The sequence below is a fragment of the Rhinoraja longicauda genome, chromosome 10 (assembly GCF_053455715.1).
Source record: "Rhinoraja longicauda isolate Sanriku21f chromosome 10, sRhiLon1.1, whole genome shotgun sequence".
In the NCBI taxonomy this organism is placed as follows: domain Eukaryota; kingdom Metazoa; phylum Chordata; class Chondrichthyes; order Rajiformes; family Arhynchobatidae; genus Rhinoraja; species Rhinoraja longicauda.
Window position 1 is genome coordinate 26194311 of NC_135962.1, and position 22362 is coordinate 26216672.

At 44.0% G+C, this 22362-nt stretch overlaps 1 protein-coding gene across 1 annotated transcript in view; it reads right to left on the reverse strand.

The window, feature by feature from the left end:
* Positions 1-22362, reverse strand: part of heatr5a (HEAT repeat containing 5a) — an 85763-nt gene that overhangs the window by 6349 nt on the left and 57052 nt on the right. The window contains 7 exon segments of the mRNA XM_078406457.1: positions 2856-3007; positions 5517-5741; positions 7254-7526; positions 11768-11915; positions 12439-12566; positions 15147-15395; positions 16208-16442. Of these exon segments, the coding sequence (XP_078262583.1) occupies positions 2856-3007; positions 5517-5741; positions 7254-7526; positions 11768-11915; positions 12439-12566; positions 15147-15395; positions 16208-16442 (1410 nt within the window).

Genomic DNA, 22362 nt, shown 5'->3' on the forward strand with positions numbered 1-22362 from the left:
TCCTTCTCTCCAGAGATGCTGCCTGTCTTGAAGGGCCTTGACCCGAAACGTCACCCATTCCTTTTCAGATGCTGCCTGTCCCGCTGAGTTACTCCAGCTTTTTGTGTCTATATCTTCGGTTTAAACCAGCATCAGCAAACCAACTATTTTCCTGCTTTCCCAGTTATCATATCATATCATATATATACAGCCGGAAACAGGCCTTTTCGGCCCACCAAGTCCGTGCCGCCCAACGATCCCCGTACATTAACACTATCCTACACCCACTAGGGACAATTTTTTTTTTTTTTACATTTACCCAGCCAATTAACCTACATACCTGTACGTCTTTGGAGTGTGGGAGGAAACCGAAGATCTCGGAGAAAACCCACGCAGGTCACGGGGAGAACGTACAAACTCCTTACAGTGCAGCACCCGTAGTCAGGATCGAACCTGAGTCTCCGGCACTGCATTCGCTGTAAAGCAGCAACTCTACCGCTGCGATCCTTGACCTGAAAGGTTAACCATTTCCCCTTTCCACTGATGCTGCCTGACCCACTTGTAAGCTTCCATGACATATTTCCAACATACGCAGTTTCTCAGTTGCTGACCTGCCCTCAATTGAAACTGCCAATGTATCTAGCAGGGTCAGTGGCTGGATATTACAAGCAAGGAATCTGATTTTGTTTTTGCTCAACACAAAGCAGATCCAAACAGAAACAAACCTTTTATTTATCTCCAGAGATGCTGCCAGACCCGCTGAGTTACTCCAGCACTTTGTGTCTATCATCCTTTTCCTTTGCCGAGAGTAATAGATTCATGCAGCACAGAAGCAGGTGTCCATGCCGACCAATTTGCCACATCTATCTAAGCCCAACCCATTTGCCTGCGTTTGGTCCATATCCCACTAAACCTTTCCTTATCCCTGCACTTGTCCAAATGTCTTTTTAAATGCCGTTATAGCACCTGTCTCAACTACCACTTCTGGCAGCTTGTTCTATACATCCACCACCCAGAGTAAAAAAGGTACGAATGTGGGCTGATCAAAAACCCTCTTTCCCTCTGTCTATATACCTCAATAAATCTTGCAGAGCTTTTATGAGTCACTAATATAGCTTGCAAAAACAAGAAACTGCAGATGCTGGTTTTCACAAAATGACACAAAGCATTGGAGTAACTCAGCGGGTCAGGCAGTATTGTATGGAAACCATGGATAGGTGACCCTTTTCAGACTGATATTAATGATTAATAATAATAATAATAATAATAATGCATTACATTTATATAGCGCTTTTCAAACACTCAAAGACGCTTTACAGGGATTTCTAGAACATAGAGAAGTGAATAAATAGATAAATAAGTAAACGAACAGAGAAAGGAGACAGAAGATGAGGTGACCTTCAGTGGTTGAAGGCAGTGCTGAAGAGGTGAGACTTCAGTGATGTTTTGAATGTGGTGAGTGAGGAGGAGTCTCTGACGGTTTGGGGTAGTGAGTTCCATAGGGTGGGAGCAGCGATGGAGAAAGCCCTGTCCCCCCAGGATCTGAGTTTGGTCCGGATGGGGGGGACAGGAGATTGGCAGCAGCAGAGCGGAGGGTGCAGGTGGGAGTGTGCCTGTGGAGGAGGTCAGTCAGGTAGGATGGGGCCAGGTTATGGAGGGCTTTGTAGGTCATGAGGAGGATTTTGTATTGGATTCTCTGGGGGATGGGGAGCCAGTGGAGTTTGTAAAGGACGGGGGTGATATGGTCATGGATCGGGGAGTGGGTGAGTAGACGGGCAGCGGAGGTTTGAATGTATTGAAGTTTACTGATGATTTTTGAGGGTGAGCCATAGAGGAGGCTGTTGCAGTAGTCCAGACGGAAGGTGATGAAGGCGTGGATGAGGGTTTCTGCAGCTGTGAAGGAGAGGGATGGACGGAGACGGGCAATGTTTTTGAGGTGGAAGAAGGCTGTCTTTGTGATGTGTTTGATGTGTTTGTCGAAGGAGAGGGTTTGATCAAAGGTGATTCCAAGATTCCGGATGTGAGGGGAGGTGGATACTGGGAGACCATCAATATTGAGGATGAAGTTTTGGGTGGATTTGGTGAGCGTTTTTGGACCAATTATGATGATTTCAGATTTGTTGCAGTTGAGTTTGAGGAAGTTTGATTGAAGCCAAGATTTTATTTCAGAGATGCAACTATTAACAAACTATTAATATGATGGAGCAGACTCAGAGGGCAGAATGGCCTAATTCTGCTCCTATGTTTTGTGATCTTCTGATAAGTCACAAATAATTCCGACCGGACAAATAACTGAGCAAAAGCCAATTTAAAATTGTGTGTATTATGTTTGCAGCCCCCAAACCCCCTGCATAAGTGTAAGCCTGGATGTTTTTGGACTTTGCCAGCAGTTCTGAAAAGACTATCAATAGATTTAGCATAAATTCAAGTGATTTTTGAGATTCCTGCACAAATGTTGGGCCTTGATTGACCTCATGAAGTGATGTAGCAGCCGTAGAAATTCCTAAAGCTCTATGTTTAGCTTATGCCAGGTGTCAAAGAATTTCACTACTTCCGAAAGCCTATCTTACTTTTTGACAAGGCCAGTTCAGTGGTAGAGTGCACCTAGGAAATGGCTGGAGGCGCTTCTGCCAGCCAGCTTGTGACCTTCATAATTAACTGCAACCCCAAAATCTACATGCGTTTGTCGCCAGAAATTCCTCCCATCATTCCAAAATGCTGACAAGACTTCACAAAGTCCAGGATTTTGGTTTTATGCAGCTAAAATGTGTACTTTTAACTTAGTTTACACATTGAAGAGATTTGGTCAAACTTTACCTCAGAGGAATTGTCTCTCAATACTACTGAACTGAAGTAAATCTTCCAGAAATACTTACAACGGGATTTTTACAACTGAGGATTACTTTAAACCGGCTGATACATTCCGTTTCAAGGCACTGCACACATGTAACTTCTGGGTTTGCTGACATCAGGAAAATACTAATGGCAGTTAGCATGCTCACTTCATCCAGATCTGAGTGGTTCAGCTCTATGGAAACGAGAACAAATCAAAACTTAAATGAGCAACAAAGTTCTTTAATTTACTTTAGTTTATATTAAAGGAAGATAAGAAGACATGGTAGACACAAAATGCTGGAGTAACTCAGCGGGACAGGCAGCATCTCTGGAGAGAAGGAATGGGTGACGTTTTGGGTCGAGACCCACGTCACCCATTCCTTCTCTCCAGAGATACTGCCTGTCCCGCTGCGTTACTCCAGCATTTTGTGTCTACCTTCCATTTAAACCAGCATCTGCAGTTCTTTCCAACACATAAGAAGACATGGGTGCAGGTAATAAGGGGTGAAGGTACTTTCAATTATCAGCACAGCTAAGACTCTTTATCTGCATATTCTGTACATATTAGTTATTTCCTTTATCGTGTATCTGTACACTGCGGATGGCTCGATTGTAATAATGATTTGTCTTTCGCTGACTAGTTAGCGCACGAAAACAGCTTTTAACTGTACCTCGGTGCACATGACAATAAACTAAACTCAAACTCATGCAGAAAACTCAAATTATTGGAAAAGTTCCAGAATTCAAGTGTCCAGAAGGCGCTCAGATGGAACACGAGGTGATGTTCCTCAGCTTGCATTGGGCCTCAATGTAACAGTTCAGACAGCCACAAACTGATAGATCAGAGTGGGAGATAGATGGGGAATTGAAATGGCAGGCAATGGGTTACTCTCCTGGACTAAACACAAAGCAGTTATGCAATCTACTTTTAGTTTCTATTACGTAGTGGAGACTACATTGCGAGTACATTAGAAGGGAAAAAGTGCAAGTGAATCACTGCATGACCTGAAAAGATTATTAAGAGTGCAGGTGGTGAAAGGCCAAGTGTTTCATCGCCTGCAGTTGCAGGGTACATCAGATGGTCTGTAGCTGGTGGGATTAGAAGAGTGGACCAGGGGGTCGTGAAGGGAAGGGTCACTGCAAAATGCTGAGATGCTCTGGCCAATTTCATGGATTTATCCTCATTCTCGTGCAGAAAGGGAAGGAACAGAGATGCATCCCTTCTGGATCTCACCATCTCAGGGGACATGCTGGCCCCAAATATTCATCACGTCCAGACTCCCACACTTCTCTGCACACTTCTTCCACTTTACCTCCTATAAGGCTCCTGTTCCATTCTCCTAGTTCCGCCATTTTTATTTTATTTTTTCCAAATCAGGAGATGCTCCAATGTGCTTCTGAAATGACCTCCTGAAACTAGGATCTCCTTCTATCATAGTGGTCAGAGCCCTTGATCACATTCGTTCATTTCCCAACCTCAGTCCTCAACCCTTATCAAGAACAGAGCTGCTGCACTCTGCTCCTCATCTTCTACCCCACCTCTGCTACATTCAATTGATCATCCTTTGTGATTTCTGCCAGCTCCAACATTATCCCAACACCAGATACACATTTCCCTCCCATCGCTTTTCAACATTTTGAAGGATCTCTCTCTCTCTGGTCCACTCTTACATCCCCATCAGACTAATTCCAACCTCAAGGCCTGGGGAAGACCGTCCATAATCATATTAAGTGTTGGGACAGGCTTAAGGGGACAAGTGGTCAACTCCCAGTCCTATTTTCTTATGTTCTTACTATGTCATAGCTGATCACGAGGCGAGCCTGCAACCAGATATCTGCTTCCACCAACTTTTACTTCCGTAACTTCTCCTTCTATCCAATTCCACAACTGTTAGGAATCACCCACTAATCAGGCCTTCATCTGACCCTAGGTTTGACTTCACAAGTACTCGATGCGATCTCCCATCTTTCACGGTTTAAGGAGCTCATCCAATGTTCTACTGCCATATTCAAAGTCCCAATGAATCTTGCTAACTCAGAAATCCTTTGGTTGTTAGTCTACACTGGGTCTTAAGTAATCAAGGACTTAACTTTAAAATTCTCATCCTTTTTTTCGACGATGTTGCTCCACCCTATACTCATTATTTCTTCTAGCCAATAGACCTTTCTGTGCATTGCTGAACATCCTTGATTTCATTGCTTCTCCTGTACTGCACATACCTTGGATGTCTAGTTCTCAATGCATGGAATTCTTTCCCAAAACTTCTCAATGCTCTTTGCATCTTTACAAAGCTCCTCAAATCCTCATTTTTAAGCCAATCTTCTGATCGTTGCCCAATAATATTCATTATAATATTGGCGCAGCAGTAAAGTTGCTGCCTTACAGCGCCAGAGACCCAGGTTCGAACCTGACTACGGGTGCTGTCTGTACGGAGTTTGTACATTCTCCCTGTGATCGCGTGGGTTTTCTCTGGTTTCCTCACACACTAAAAAGACGTACAGGTTTGTAGGTTAATTGGCTTTGATAAAGATTGTAAATAGTTCCTAGTGTGTAGGATAGGTTACGGCGACATAGTTGGTGGGCCCAAGGGCCTGTTTCTGCGCTATATCTCTAAACTAAACTAAAAATTATCCTGTGAAGTGACTTTGGACATCTTTACTCCTGAATATAATCTTCATCATATAGGAGAGTTAGTTGTTACCTGGATTCCAATATTCCAAAATAGTTGCAAGAGCACTACGGAGAAGCCTAGTCCAAGCGACTTGGCTCTTCTCTGCCCTTGCCATGGGAGAGGATACAACCACCTTTAGTGCCTGCAGTGCGGCATTGACCGTTGAAGATATACAGCCATCAAGCCTCCTTACTGCAGTTTCCTTTAAGACTCCCGTGATAAGGTAAAGGACAGTAGGAAGAATAGACACACTTCCTAGAAAAGAAAGAAAGATAATTCAATATTTCTAAGGAATTGAAAAATTCTCAATGAATTTTCACATAAATCTGCAAAAAACACACTGCTTCTGCATTTTTGAGAACAAATTTGGGGTGACACACAGTGGCCCAGCTGATAGAGCATCTGCCTCGCAGCGCCAAGCGCCCGAGTTCAATCCGGACCTCAGCTGTTGTCTGGGTGCAGTTTGCATATTCTCCCTATCACCCATGGCTTTCCTTCAGGTGCTGTGGTTTCCTTCCATACTGCAAAGATGTGCAGGTTTGTGGGTTAATTGGCCTTTGTAAATTGCCCCGAGTGTGTATTGGGTGGATGAGAAATTGGGATAACATAGAACTAGTGCGAATGGGTGATCGACAGTCAGCAAGGACTCAGTGGGCCGATGGGCCTGTTTTCAAGCTTTATATTTCAACCAACCAATCAATACTTCTTCAATATTGTTTGTTTCTTTTCCTCTTTAGTTAGGTTTGTAGGTAACATCTGACTCCAAGGACAAACAACAATTACCCACTAATAGGATACCACAAATATTGCTCCAATGATGGATGCATTGAGAATAATACTTCCTCATTTATTTTTCTTTTCCCCATCATTTAGGCCTTCATAGCACTTACCACACCCATCTGCCAATTAGACCCCCCCTCCCTTTATCTGAATCCACCTTCACCTGCCCAGCTTTGCCCCATCCTCACCTATGTCTCTAGCTCCCTCCCTCCCTCCCTCCTCCTCCTCCCCTCCATCATTCTGAAGAAGGGTCCTAGCATGAAACATCATCTGCCCATTCCCTCCACAGATGCTGCCTAACCCACTAAGTTCCTCCAGCACTTTGGTTTTTGTTCATCAATTATTTCCCTTGAATTAACAGTAGAACGGCAACTGACTCAAGAACTTTTATTTTAATGGATTCACTTAGAATTGCAAAATGTTTAGTTTTAATTAAACAGACACGAAATAAACTTGAACAAGACTGAAATAATTATGAAGATACAAGGAACTACAGATGCTGGAATCTTGAGTGAATGAAAAAGTGCTGGAATAACTCAGGTCAGACAGCATCTCTGGAGGTCTGGGCACTCCTTCAGACAAATGGGAGGGGGGGGGGGGAAGAAAGTTGGAAAAGACACGGTGACAAGACAAAGCCTAGCAAGTGATAGGTGGAGAGAGGTGAGGAGGGTTTGTTTGGGAGATGGGTGGGCAAAGGCTGGAGATGAAAAGATCAAAGGGTGACAGATAAGGATAGAAGAGGAGTGAAAAGTAAAGCCAGAGGGAGGGATATATATGGAAGAGGCCGGGGTAGAGGGTGTCGGGAGAAGAAATAGTTTGAGATCTTGGAAGAACTGGCAATTCTGCAAAGATCAGAGAAGATATGAACGGTAATACAAAAGCAAATTATCAATGGCTGAAATGGGGTGGTGAGAAATAAGGGGAAAAAAACATTTGTGAAAAAAATTATTGGAATTAAAACAGCAAATTTAATTTTGCTCCACTTACCTGTTGGAGAACAAACTGCAATGAGTTCAGAGAGAATTCGCAAGGCAGCTACTACTAACTTAGATCCATCCTCGGACAACACCTGAGGTTTTCCAGAACTGCCAAGAGGGGAATCCACGAGTTTAAGGTTTAATTGTGGAATCTGACGAACAAGGATGGAGAGGGTCAACTCCAGTGTAGCAAAGACGAGGGACTTTCCTGGCACAAGCCCACCTGTGTCACTGCCCTCTCCAAATTCTGGTAGGGTCTCTTTCTCAGCCGCACCATCGTCAACTGTACAGAATCGTAGACAAAAACAAAACATTTAACTAATTTCATTCAGCACCATCATCAACTGTACAGAATAATATACAAAAACAAAAATTTAACCTATTTCATTCATAAATTTGACATACACAAGTAGAAAGTTTCTCCCGAATCCTCAAGTGGCAAGTGGGTATAATCGTTTATAGTACATAAGTTCTGTGGTCAGTGCAAAGTGAGCTGAAAAGAGCTTCCAGCGCAAAAAAACAGAAGATTCTGGTGATTAGAAGGCACAAAGTGCTGGAGTCACTCAGCGGGTCAGGCAGCAATCCCTGGAGAACATGGATGGGTGACGTTTCGGGTTGGGGCCCAACCAGTCTGAAGGAGGTCCCACCCAGTCTGAAGGAGGTTTCAAGGTCAGTTTATTGTCACATGTACCAATTAAGGTACTGTGAAATTCAGATTACCATACAACCATACTAAAAAAAGCAACAAGACACACAACTTGTTTGGGCCAAAGACCCATCATTTATCTATTTGCCTCTGTACTCCACAATTTGAGATTTGTAATAGAAAACATTTAATGTGGTTAAAGTGCACATTGTCAGATTTTATTAAAGGGTATTTTTATACATTTTGGTTTCCTCATGTAGAAATTACAGCTGTGTTTATACTTAGTCCCCCCATGTTTGGGACACATGGCTTCACAGGTGTTTGTAATAGCTCAGGTGTGTTTAATTCCCTTCGTAACGCAGGTATAAAAGAGCTCTCAGCATCTAGTCTTTCCTCCAGTCTTTCCATCACCTTTGGAAACTTTTATTGCTGTTTATCAACAAGAGGACCAATGTTGTGCCAATGAAAGTCAAAGAAGCCATTATAAGACTAAGAAACAAGAATAAAACTGTTAGAGACATCAGCCAAACCTTTAGCTTACAAAATCAACTGTTTGGAACATCATTAAGAAGAAAGAGAGCACTGGTGAGCTTACTAAATCACAAAGGAACTGGCAGGACAAGGAAGACCTCCACAGCTGATGACAGAAGAATTCTCTCTATAATAAAGAAAAATCCTCAAACACCTGTCTGACAGATCAGAAACACTCTTCAGGAGTCAGATGTGGATTTGAAAATGACCACTGTCCGCAGAAGACTTCATGAACAGAAATACTGAAGTAGGAAATCGAGGAAGTACTGAAGGTACTGTTGTGTTTGAAGGTAGACAAATCTCTGGGGCCTGATCAGATATATCTGAGGACATTGCAGGAAACTAGAGAGGAAATTGCGGGAGCCCTGGTTGAAATTTATGAGTCGTCCTTAAATACTGGAGAGGTGCCGGAGGATTGGAGAGCGGAAAATGTTGTGCCTCTTTTCAAGAAGGGCTGCAGGGAAAATGCTGGGAACTATAGGTCAGTGAGCTTAACATCTGCAGTTAGTAAGTTACTGGAGAATATTCTGAGGGATAGGATATACAGGCATTTGGATGGACAAGGACTGATCAGGGACAGTCAGCATGGTTTTGTACGTGCGAGGTCGTGTCTCACAAATATGATTGATTTTTTTTGAAGACGTGACCAAAAAGGTTGATGAGGGCAAAGCTGTAGATGTTGTGTACATGGACTTTTGTAAGGATTTCGACAAGGTGCTGCATGGTAGGCTGCTCTGGAAGGTTAGATCTCATGGGATCCAAGGAGAGATAGCTGAATGGGTAGCAAATTGGCTCCATGGAAGGAAGCAGAGGGTGATGGTGGAATGGAGGCCTGTGACTAGTGGTGTGCCACAGGGATTGGTGTTGGGTCCATTACTGTTTATCGTCTACATCAATGATTTGGATGAGAACATACAGGGCAAGATTAGCAAGTTTGCTGATGATACAAAAGTTAGTGGTTTTGCAGATAGTGAAGATGGTTGTGAATGATTGCAGCAGGATCTGGATCGATTGGCCAGGAAGGCAGAGGAATGGTTGATAGAATTTAATTCAGAGAAGTGTGAGGTATTGCATTTTGGGACGTCGAACAAGGGCAGGACCTACACATTAAATGGTAGGCCTCTGGGTAGTGTTGTAGAGCAGAGGGATCTAGGAATACAAGTGCATTGTTCCTTGATGGTCGAGTCGCAGGTAGATAAGGTGGTCAAAAAGGCTTTTGGCACTTTGTCCTTCATCAGTCAGAGTATTGAGTATAGAAGTTGGGAAGTCATCGTGCAGTTGTATAAGACGTTGGTGAGACCGCATTTAGAATATTGTGTTCAGTTCTGGGCACCATGTTATAGGAAACATATTGTCAAGCTTGAAAGGGTTCAGAAAAGATTTACGAGGATGTTGCCAGGACTAGAGGGTGTGAGCTTTAGGGGGAGGTTAAGCAGTCTGGGTCTCTATTCCATGGAGCGCAAGAGGATGAGGGGAGATCTTCATATCATATCATATCATGTACATACAGCCGGAAACAGGCCTTTTCGGCCCTCCAAGTCCGTGCCGCCCAGTGATCCCCGTACATTAACACTATCCTACACCCACTAGGGACAATTTTTACATTTACCCAGCCAATTAACCTACATACCTGTACGTCTTTGGAGTGTGGGAGGAAACCGAAGATCTCGGAGTAAACCCACGCAGGTCACGGGGAGAACGTATAAACTCCTTACAGTGCAGCACCTGTAGTCTCCGGCGCTGCATTCGCTGTAAAGCAGCAACTCTACCGCTGCGCTACCGTGCCGTTATAGACGTATACAAAATCATGAGAGGAATAGATCGGGTAGATGCCCAGAGTATTTTACCCAGAGTAGGGGAATCGAGGACCAGAGGATATAGGTTCAAGGTGAAGGGGAAAAGATTTAATAGGAATCCGAGGGGTACCTTTTTCACACAGTGGGTGGTTGTATGGAACAAGCTGCCAGAGGAGGTAGTTGAGGCTGGGACTATCCCATCATTTAAGAAACAGTTGGACAGGTACATGGATAAGACAGGTTTAGAGGGTTATGGACCAAGCGCAGGCAAGTGGGACTAGGGTAGTTGGGACATTGTTGGCCGGTGTGGGCAAGTTGGGCCGAAGGGCCTGTTTCCACACTGTATCAATCTATGACTCTATGATTCTAAATACAGAGGCTGTACTGCAAAAAGCAAAAATAGGATGGCCAGGTTACAGTTTGCCAAGAAGTACTTAAAAGAGCAACCACAGTTCTGGAAAAAGGTCTTGTGGACAGATGAGACGAAGATTAACTTATATCAGAGTGATAGCAAGAGCAAAGTATGGAGGAGAGAAGGAACTGCCCAAAATCCAAAGCATACCAACTCATCTGTGAAACACAGTGGTGGGGGTGTTATGGCCTGGGCATCTATGGCTGCTGAAGGTACAGGCTCACTTATCTTCATTGATGATACAACTGCTGATGGTAGTAGCATAATGATTTCTGAAGTGTATGGACACATCCTATCTGCTCAAGTTCAAACAAATGCCTCAAAACTCGTTGGCCAGCAGTTCATTCTACAGCAAGACAATGATCGCAAACATACTGCTAAAGCAACAAAGGAGTTTTTCAAAGCTAAAAAATGGTCAATTCTTGAGTGGCCAAGTCAATCACCCGATCTGAACCCAATTGAGCATGCCTTTTATATGCTAAAGAGAAAACTGAAGGGGACTAGCCCCCAAAACAAGCATAAGCTAAAGATGGCTGCAATATAGGCCTGGCAGAGTATTACCAGAGGAAGACACCCAGCAACAGGTGATGTCCATGAATCGCAGACTTCAAGCAGTCATTGCATGCAAAGAATATGCAACTAAATACTAAGCATAACTACTTTCATTTACATGATATTGCTGTGCCCCAAACATTATGGTGCCCTGAAATGGGGGGAACTATGTATAAACACTGCTGTAATTTCTACATGGTGAAACCAAAATGTATAAAAATGGCCTTTATTAAAATCTGACAATGTACATTTTAACCATGTGATTTTTTTTCTATTACAAATCTCAAATTGTGGAATATAGGGGCAAATAAATAAATGATGGGTCTTTGTCCAAAACATTATGGAGGGCACTGTATATTTAACACATACAAAACAGACACAAAGAAGGAAGGGACAGACAGCCTGTTGGCGAGGCAGCCATTGCTGGCACCACCCGGCAGCTTCTCTCCTTATCTCACACATTTTGAATTTTAATCTCTGGCCTCTGTCCAACTATCTGCCTAATAGTGCTGTGAACAATTTCCATGTGAGGAATTGAACAAAAATGTATTGACTTTTTTTCCCCCACCAATTCCGTGAATACCCACCTGCTGCACTTCTCCGTTTCTCCTTTACATGCTCTTGGGCTGCCCTTATAATCTGTTCCACAACATCAATTGCAGCCAGTTGGATTAACGGGGACTCGCGTGTCACAATCAAGCGATGCAAAACGTTCAGTAATTCTACTCCAAGTTCCTACAATGAAGCATGAAAGGGAATTTATACTGATGTCAATTTAAGAAATAAACTGAAAAAATGCCCATTCGTTACTCTAGTTGAAGGATAACTTACAGGAAAACTTGCATGGACTGTCAAACTATAAATGTACTCATGTGAAACAGAAAGCTTCTATTTCACAAGATACAATTAAAAGGAAGCAGGAGCAAAATATTTATTCATGCCAAGGTTTCTGTTATACAGATAACCAAAGAGGTGATGAAAGCCACAAGGCAAATGTTCATTTAAAAGAAATCCAATGATTCACCTCAAGACTTTACTTTAGTAAACATTACCTATTTACATCTTAAATTGAAATTTTCCTCATTTTCACAGGAATTAGAAAAGCATATTCACTGTGCGTCAATTATTGTGCTGAGATGTGAATGCGTGCTATCATATTGTCAAACTAAAAAAGGTAAAAGATTCCTCATAAAGTCAAGCTCTAAAAAAATGATTACAATATGGTAACTGAAAACGTTGTAAAATGTGACTGGAATACCTGATCACTTCCAATTTTACAGCGTGGCCAGATCACATCCAGTAGGGAATGTAGAGCTCGTAGGCAGGCTATAATGCTTTCCATCGATGCATCTGGCCGTGGTGAACATAGAAACTCCACACTGATTCCTGCAATTGCAACAGAAGAATTTATTTTCTCCCATTCTTATTGTCAACTGTTGGCATTCTTATGAGTCATGCAACGTGGAAACAGGCCCTTTGGGCCAAATGCCCACATCGACCAACATATCCCATCTACTCTAGTCCCACCTGCCTGCATTTGTCCCTTTGAACGTATCCTATCCATGTACCTGCCTCAACTACCTCCTCCGGCAGCTACCCCTCAGATTCCTATTAAATATCTCCCCCTCAACTTGAACCTATGTCCTCTGATTCTCGATTCCCCAATCTATGCAAGAGACTGTGCGTCGACCAATCTATCCCTTTTGTAATTTTGTACACCTCTATAAGATCACCCCTCATCCTGCTGCGCTCCGGGGAACAGAGTCCTAGGCCACTCAACCTCTCCCCTCAGGCCCTAGAGTCCTGGCAACATCCTCATAAATTTTCTTTGCACCCTTTCCAGCTTCAAGGCAGAGAGGAGAGCTCTTCAGCGGGTAGTCTATAAAGCTCAGAAGATTATCGGAACACAGCTACCATCCTTGGAGAGCATCTACAACACACGATGCCTCAGGAAAGCCACCAGCATTCACAAAGACTCTTCACACCCCTGCAACAGTCTGTTCGAACTTCTACCATCTGGCAGACGCTGCAAGGCCTTCTACGCCTGCACCTCCAGACTCAGGAACAGCTTCATCCCCAGGGCCATAGCTGCTATGAACCGGTCCTGCTGAGTCAGATGGGCATGTCACACAGCGACCCGGCACAGATCTACTTGCACTTTATTCTGTTTTAAAACTGTTTCTAATTTTGTTTCTCTGGGTTGTCTAAATTTATGTTGATTAGCTAATTAATTTATTGCATCGTATGGAAGTCGCATTCTCAATCTCGTTGTACCCCTGTACCCCCCCGCTAATCCGTATGTCCCTACAATATATTGTATTGTATAGTATTGCGTGGTTGATATTTCTGAAAGGAATTAGGTTTGCAATTAGTGCAAAACTTTTCTTTTCTCTACAGAGGATAGGGCCAACAATAAAGGAAAAAATACCACCAAGGCATATATTTGTCTAATATTCATCATCATGTGTTCATTTATTCAACTAATTTTCTTGCTTCAGTTCTCATCTCCAGCATTCATCCAACCATGGTATTTTTACTGGAAAGGCCAAGGCTGCATTCTTAGATCAGACCTACACAAACTTGGCTGCAACTTAGCACATAACTAGCATATTAATCCTCAGCCCATTCTAAATTGGCCACATTAATTCTTACTGAGGCCTCCCTTTTCCATTGTCAAACAACTTGTTGATACATCTTGTTTTCTTCCTCTGCCTTGTCCACTCTCCTCATGCAGCAGGTATGAGTTACAGATTTAATCACAAACAGGATTAAAACCTACTCAAGTCATTATTCCTTTCCTCATAATTACACCTCGCTTGCTAGTTCTCCTCTCCTCAAGCTCTGGATCTGAAAGACCACTCTCCTTTACGCAAAACACCATTCTTAAAGAGCTCCAGAACATACAACCTTGGCCACATACAACCCATCAACACCAAATCACAACTTCACAAGCTGTAGGAGTAGAATTGGGCCATTCGGCCCATCGAGTCTATTCCGCCATTCAATCAAGGCTGATCTCTGCATCCTAATCCCATTTTCATGCCTTCTATCCTTAACATTTGACACCCGTTGGGCAACATGCTGGTCTTCTGTCCTCCAGACTACAAATCTTCAGAATGCCACCTTCCTCATTGATCAATATTGGCTTCAGATTACCACTATCCTTGATTAAAAATTGTGAATCTCTGTGGCCTCCCTCTTGTTCATATCCTCCATTTCTTCCTTTTGATTCTCTCCTTTTTATAATTGATCTTATCTTCACTTTAATCAAGTATGTCTTCTTCGCTATTAACCCATCCCTTAGTCACCCGTCACCAATTTCCCATTGTTCCATCTGACTATTTTTCTTCCACCTGTGGTAAAACAATAGTACGTGTTCTTGCAAAGTGTTACAAAAACACAGGACGTTGTTTTTAAAAAAATCCTTAAATCCGACCATCAAGTTCCATGATTCGACATTTTTGACATTTTTTCCATTGAGCAGCTCTTAGTCAAGAGCTTCTCAATTCATCTATAGACTAAAAGTACCTACAAATTTGTTTGCTTCAGTTTCATCTAGTACTTAACCGATGTTAATATTTTCTTCAAAAAATGCAATTTATTTTGCAGGGGAGGTTTCTTTTCTAAATATGCACATGCTTTACAGCGCCAAAGACCTGGGTTCGATCCTGACTACGAGTGCTGTCTGTACAGAGTTTGCACGTTCACCCTGTGATCACGTGGGTTTTTCCTGGTGCTCCGGTTTCCTACCACACTCCAAAAACGTACAGGGTTGTAAGTTAATTGTCTTTGGTAAAATTGTAAATTGTCCCTAGTGTGTGGGATCTGTATGGGGTTGATCACTGGTCGGTGTGGGCAAGGTGGGCCAAAGGGCCTGTTTCTGCGCTGTATCTCGAAAGAAAGGAAAGGAAAATGCATGTTTTATATATATCAATTCCACTTAAAGAGAAAAATTGATTTACTAACCTAGAATAAGGTGGAATCTATCGGAGTTGATATCCTCTGGAGACTTGACCGCATTTGTTAAAGTGGATTCGTGACCTAGCATTGTTGGAGTTACAGGTCGAGATAGGGAAGAAGAGTTCTCATCTGGATCAATCAGTACGAAGTCTGTACTGTTCAGCCACAACGCAGTGGCATGTAGGATAGGAGCCCAAGAATTACAATAATGTGGCCTTGCACTCTCAATGGTTTCTGAAGTATAGAAGGAACCACCTAGTCATAGAAAAAAATATTAATGTTCGATTAATACTTGAGAGTCTCAGAATTACAGACAACAAAAAAAACTTATTAGAAATGACATTCGATTAGATACGTTCCAATTATATAGGCAAGAATTCATAGTTTAACAAGATAAATGCTTCTAAAAAGATTTTTTTCAACTTTTGTAGTGACTCAATCATTATGTTCAACATAAGCCACCACTATCAGACTGGACTGGGGAGTTAATTGAGCGGAGAATTTAGTTATCTCTGGACTATGTGGTGAGACAAAGCTTCGACTGTTTGCTCTCACAACACCATTAAAGCCAGACAGAAATCAAATTCATTAAGCACTGATGCAATTAGTAAACTGGCAAAATAGATTTCAAGAGCTAGTTCTGTTTGGCATACCTTATCAGTTCAGTGCATCTCATTTAGTTGATATGCTGATCTCACATGATATTGCATGCTGATATCATATCTATCTTTGTAGACAGAAGGAACCGCAGAAGCTGGTTTACAAAAAAGACACAAAGTGTTGGAGTGGCTCAGTGAATCAGGCATCTCTGGACCTGACAATCTAAGAAATCCCACCACCTGTATCCACCTCCCACCTGCCATTTTTTATCCTGCCCCAAATTTTTCAAGCTTACTCTCTCCCCACCCTGACTGCAATCAAGCTGAAGAATCCCAACCCAAAATGTCACCTATCAATGTTCTCCAGAGATACTGCCTGAGCCGCTGAGTTACTCCAGCAATTTGCAACCTTTTAAATTTACATAGATGGTGAAGTATAAGCAAAATTATGAATGTCAACATTTTTACCTCCAGCTGGAAGTTGACTGTTGTATTCTGGAGACAAGGTGAGAAGGGCATGGTCTTGCAGTACAGACAGCCAAAGTTTACTCAGTGTTCCTAGTTCAGCCTGGACCAAACTGAGAAGACCATCCACAGCGGTAACTGCATCCTGAGAGACCTCAGCTGCAGAGCTTTCAATCTTGAAGAACTGCCTTTGCCTTGGCATGTGCAATTTTTGCCGTTCAAGTGTTACAATATAAACCTGGCAGGAAATATATGAATGCTAAGTAAGCAAATACACTTAGTGGAATATAATCTTCTTGAAGCCATACTTAACCATCAGAAAGCTTAAATGTTTCATTACAGAATAAACTATTGTCAGAATACTTAAAGATATTTTGTCATAGTCATACATCGTGGAAATAGGCCCAGCGGCCCAACTTGCCCACACCGACCAACATGTCCCAACTACACTAGTCCCACCTGCCTGCGTTTGGCCCATATCATATCATATCATATATATACAGCCGGAAACAGGCCTTTTCGGCCCTCCAAGTCCGTGCCGCCCAGTGATCCCCGTACATTAACACTATCCTACACCCACTAGGGACAATTTTTACATTTACCCAGCCAATTAACCTACATACCTGTACGTCTTTGGAGTGTGGGAGGAAACCGAAGATCTCGGAGAAAACCCACGCAGGTCTAACCCAATCCTGTCCTGTCCAAGTACCTGTCTAAATGTTTCATAAACGTTGCAATAGTACCTGCCTCAACTACCTCCTCTGGCAGCTTGTTCCATATTACCCCCACCCTTTGTGTAAAAAGGTTACTCCTCAGGTTCCTATTAAATATTTCCCCCCTCACCTTGAACCTATGTCCTCTGGTTCTCGATTCCCCTACTCTGGGCAAGAGACTCTACCCAATCTATTCCTCTCAAGATTTTGTACACTGATAATGTATTTTTCATCTTTCAACAAAAGATCCCTGCTTGGATCTGTAGTCAAGCACAATAAATAGTTTTTAATATGTTATCATTACTCCTTTGCATATTATAATTTAACTCATGAAATTTGAAACAATTCAAACTTTGGTTTTGAGAGATGGATACTTCTGTCCATTTGAGACCAACACTCCTGCCATTTTCCATTAGAATTCCTTCCTCCAAATTTGAGAATCTAATTGCCTCCCCTTTGGACATTATCTTGCCTTAAAAACTATTATTTTGCACTTATATGTAGCAGAAACCCCTTCCAGTAATCATTTGTGTTGTCTGTCACCCAATATTGTGTGAATACCCTCATCTGCATCAATGCCATTTCACCAATATTTATCCCCCCCTTCTACAGATAATCACTTCCAGCTACGTTATAGCCTTACAATATTTTTGCCAATTATAATTTAATTAGAGTCAGAGTCATACAGCATAGAAACGCCCTTTGGCCCAACTTGCCCACACCGACCAACATGCCCCATCTACACTAGTCCTACCTGCTTGCATTTGGCCCATAATCCCTCGAATCCTATCCTATCCGTGTACCTGTTCGCAACTGTCCTGTTGCAGAGTTTCTCACACCCTTCCCCCTCGACAGTTGATTATGTTTAAATATTAATGCCCAATTCCAGAATTAAGCTCAATTTACATTTCCAAAACCAATTACTAAGTCCAGTCTCAATTCCAGTGCCATTTTACTGTTATTCACACTATTAATAGATATTTTTATTACTTTATAGCAAATCGCTACCTAAAACTGATGATTCTTTCCTAGCTAAATACTGTTCTAATCATATTATTTGCCCAGTTCTTTAATTATTCCTACACCACCACCCAAATCATTATAAAGCTTTGATACTGAAACCATGTCTTCTCACTTCTTTTGATCGCATGTCCATCTCTTTATAAACATCCACCTCCAAGATTTGTGAGTAATGTTGTGAAAGATCCCCTATAATAAGCTAAAAAGAGTGTTCTGAAAAATATGCTAGCAACTGAAGCAGTACTTGTATATACATGAACTAATCAGATTAAGGCACATAAAATTGCAAGTAGGCTAATAAATTCAAATTTCAAATTTAATTATTCACAAGTTCCACCAATTTCATATGGTTAAAATTCCACTCATGCATTAGTTTTCTTTTATACATTTATACAATGTTCACCCATTTTTGTAATGAAAATTTATACGATTCAGGCTGCATTGATGAGCCAGAACAGGACATCTTTCGCAATATCTAAAGCATATTGTTGTCTGGAGTCCAAAAATACAATATTGTATAATTTCAAGAGCAGAAAAAAATGACTTTATTATTAGGCTAGTTAAGTTTTTCAAATATTGATGACAAACTTGCAATTAAAATTAAACAAATTCATCAATTTTAATAACATTTCACTAATAACAGATTACCAATAATTTACATATTTACAATTTAAGGCAATGAGACTAATTGTGTTCCAATTTTTAAAATAATTTTAATGGTGGAGAAGGGGCAGATGGAGTTTAATCTAAGTAAGGTGATGTGTGGCACTTTGGGAGGTCAAATTTAAGGGGAAAATATACAATTAATTTCATGACCCTTAACAATTGTGATATACAGGGATATTTTGGGATCCAAGTCCTGAAAATGGCAACACAACTAAACAGAGTGGAAATGGCGGCATACGGTATGCTTGTTTTCAAAGGTTGGTGCATTGAGTACGAGTCATAAGGTGCTGTCTGCATGGAGTTAGTTTGTTCTCCCTTTGGCCGTGTGGGTTTTCTTCAGGTGCTCCAGTTTTCTCAAAGACGTGCAGTTTTGTAGGTTAATTGACTTCTGTAACGTAAATAGTCCCTAGTGTGTAGGATAATGTTAGTGTACGGGGTGATCTCTGGTCGGAGCGGACTTGGTAGGCCGAAGGGCCTGCTTCCACGCTGTATCTCAAAAGTCTAAACGCCAAAGGGCCTAATTCTACTCCTAGGAATTATGAACATATGGATATGCAGGGAATGGAGGTGTAATGGCAACGTCCAGACTTTTCCAGTAAACTCTTTTCTAATTGCCATTACTACACAGGGAGTCGGAGTGATTGTACGCAAACCCCAACAGAATAGATCTTCCAGTCGTTTTTTTCAAAGTTTAATTAGTTGTTTATTGAAGTAGTTGTACAAACAAGGAGATGAACATACCAGGCTGTACTTATTTTGCATACAAGTGGTAGCTGGCTGCTCTGTCCCTGGTCTGGTCCCAGATCTCCAGGCCTTATCCAGGTCTGTTCCCCGTCTGCTCACAGGTCTGGTAAGAGCTGTATACTCTCCCTCCCTGTATCTGACCACTCCCTGTCCGTTATGCCCATATACACACCACCCTGTTCATCTAACGACCACCCCCAAGTGTCCAAAATAATACGGCAAGATATATCTAGACAAAATAATATAATATGCCAACAGTAGCTAGTCTAAACATAAATGGCTCCTACAGGAGGAATATGGATTAAGTGCAGGGAGATAAGAGTTGGTCTTGGCATCATGTTTGGCACAAACATTGTGGGCTGAAGGACCTGTTCTTGGACTGTACTGTGCTAATTTCAGGTTCATTATTTTTGAAAAAGTTTTTAACATACTTCAATGCCTCTGAATTTACAGATATTCAAAACGTTATTTCTGTTGAAAGTAATAGTGAACCAAGATTGGTTCGACTTATCCCTACATCAAAATGATTTTATACTGATTTTATTATTGGCGGGACCTATTCTGTAACTATCCCACACACCACTTACCCCGCCCCCCTCCCCCCACTGCCCTAATTTCCCACCCTACCACCTCCCTCAAAAAATGAGATTGACATCAATGAGATTGAGATTGACATTAATCATGAAGGTTTGGAGTGGCTTTAGGAAGTTTTCACCTGGACACCAGTCTGAAGAAGGGTCTCGACCCGAAACGTCGCACATTCCTTCTCTCCTGAGATGCTGCCTGACCTGCTGAGTTACTCCAGCATTTTGTGAATAAATACCTCTGATAAGGACAAATCATTTAATAGCAAGCTGTGTAGGTCATCTTGATCGTCACCTTGAGTTTTTAGTAACATGTATAATTGATAAGTTTTTCCATAACCAGGCTAAATTAAAGTGCTTCTTGGCACTTGGCACTGGATTGGAGGGTAGCTAATGTTGTCCCACTTTTTAAGAAAGGAGGCAGAGAGAAAACGTGAAATTATAGACCAGTTAGTCTGACATTGTGGCGCGTCGGTAGAGGCCCGAAATAAAGGCAAGGAGCCGGGTATTTTGGGGGCGTTATGGTTTATTACACGGTTATCAGACGGGTCGAGTCTGCCGGAATGGCTTCGCGCCCAAAACCTTGTCCTTATATACCTGGTACCGGACCGCCCCCCTGGACTGGTCCATTTCCGTGCCGAGGGCTCGGTAGTGGTATGGCCCGACCCCTGGGAGCCGCCACAGGACCCCCCCCCAGAACCGGAGGCACGAAGCGCACTGGTGGTCGCACAACCCGACCGGACCGCGTACGGTAATCGGTCGACAGAGGGGCCGGCGGAGGCACAGTTGGAGGGACAGGTGGTGGGACCCGCAAAGGTGGGAGACCTCGTGGCCGAGGCTGGGCAACCCGCACCGGTTGGTCAATGTCTAAGTGGGCCGGCTTCAGGCGGTCAATTGACACTGCCTCCGGCCGGCCCCCCATGTCCAAGGCAAAGGTTGTCTGCCGTGCTCCAGCACCCGGTACGGGCCCTCATACGGCCTCTGGAGTGGCGTCCGGTGGGCGTCACGGCGCAGGAACACAAAGGCGCAGTCCCGGAGGGCCGATGGCACGTAAGGGCGGAATGTCCCATGGCGGGACGTCGGCACGGGTGCGAGCTTGCCAACTCGCTCTCGGAGGCGCTGTAGGGTGGATGAGGGCGGTTCCTCTCGCCCCGGCAACGAGGGCACGAACTCCCCGGGCACCGTGAGCGGGGACCCGTATACGAGCTCCGCTGATGACGAAGCCAGGTCCTCCTTGGGCGCAGTCCGGATGCCCAGCAAGACCCATGGTAGCTCGTTCATCCAGTCGGGGCCGGAGAGTCGTGCCTTCAGCGCTGTCTTCAGCTGCCGGTGGAACCTCTCCACCAGGCCGTTTGCCTGCGGGTGATAGGCCGTGGTGTGGTGCAGCCGCACGCCCAACAGGTGGGCCATGGCCGACCACAGCTCAGAGGTGAACTGTGGCCCCCGGTCCGATGAGATGACCACCGGCACCCCAAAGCGAGCGATCCAGTGCGCGGCCAACGCACGAGCGCATGTAGATGTGGCTGTGTCGGCCAGCGGTATGGCCTCCGTCCACCGCATGAAGCGGTCCACCACCGTGAGGAAGTGGGTGATGCCCTGGGACGGCGGGAGAGGGCCAACAATGTCCACGTGCAAGTGGTCGAAACGCCGGCAGGGTAGACCGATCTTCTGGAGTGGCGCCCGGACGTGGCGTTGAATCTTTGCCGTCTGGCACGGAATGCAGGTGCGGGCCCAGTGGCCAACCTGCTTGCGCAGACCATGCCACATGAACCGCGCAGCTACCAGTGCGGTCGTCGCCCGGATGGATGTGTGAGCCAGCCCGTGGACCACGTCGAACACCCTCCGGCACCACATGGCTGGAACGATGGGGCGCGGCTGACCTGCCGACACATCACACAGTATCGTCGCTCCTCCGGGGCCGAGGGGGACATCCTCAAGGCGGAGGCCAGAGATGGCAGTCCGGTAGGCGGGCATCTCCCCGTCCGTTAGCTGGGCCTCCGCCAGGGCAGAATAATCAATGCCGGGCACCACTTCGAAAACGGCATTGATGGCGGGGCGAGACAACGCGTCGGCCACCCGGTTTTCCTTCCCCTCGATGAAGCGGATGGAGGTGGTGAACTCCGAGATGTATGCCAAATGGCGCTGCTGTCGGGCAAATGGCGCTGCTGTCGGGCGGACCACGGGTCGGAGACCTTTGCCAGGGCGAACGTGAGCGGCTTGTGGTCCGTGTACGCGGTGAACGGGCGACCCTCCAGGAAATAGCGGAAGTGGCGCATGGCCATGTACAGAGCTAGGAGCTCGCGGTCAAAAGTGCTGTATTTCCTCTGGGCGTTGTTGAGGTGCCGGCTGAAGAAGGCCAGGGGCGTCAACCCCCGTCCATCAGTTGCTCCAGTACGGCACCAACCGCCGACTCTGAGGCGTCCACCGTAAG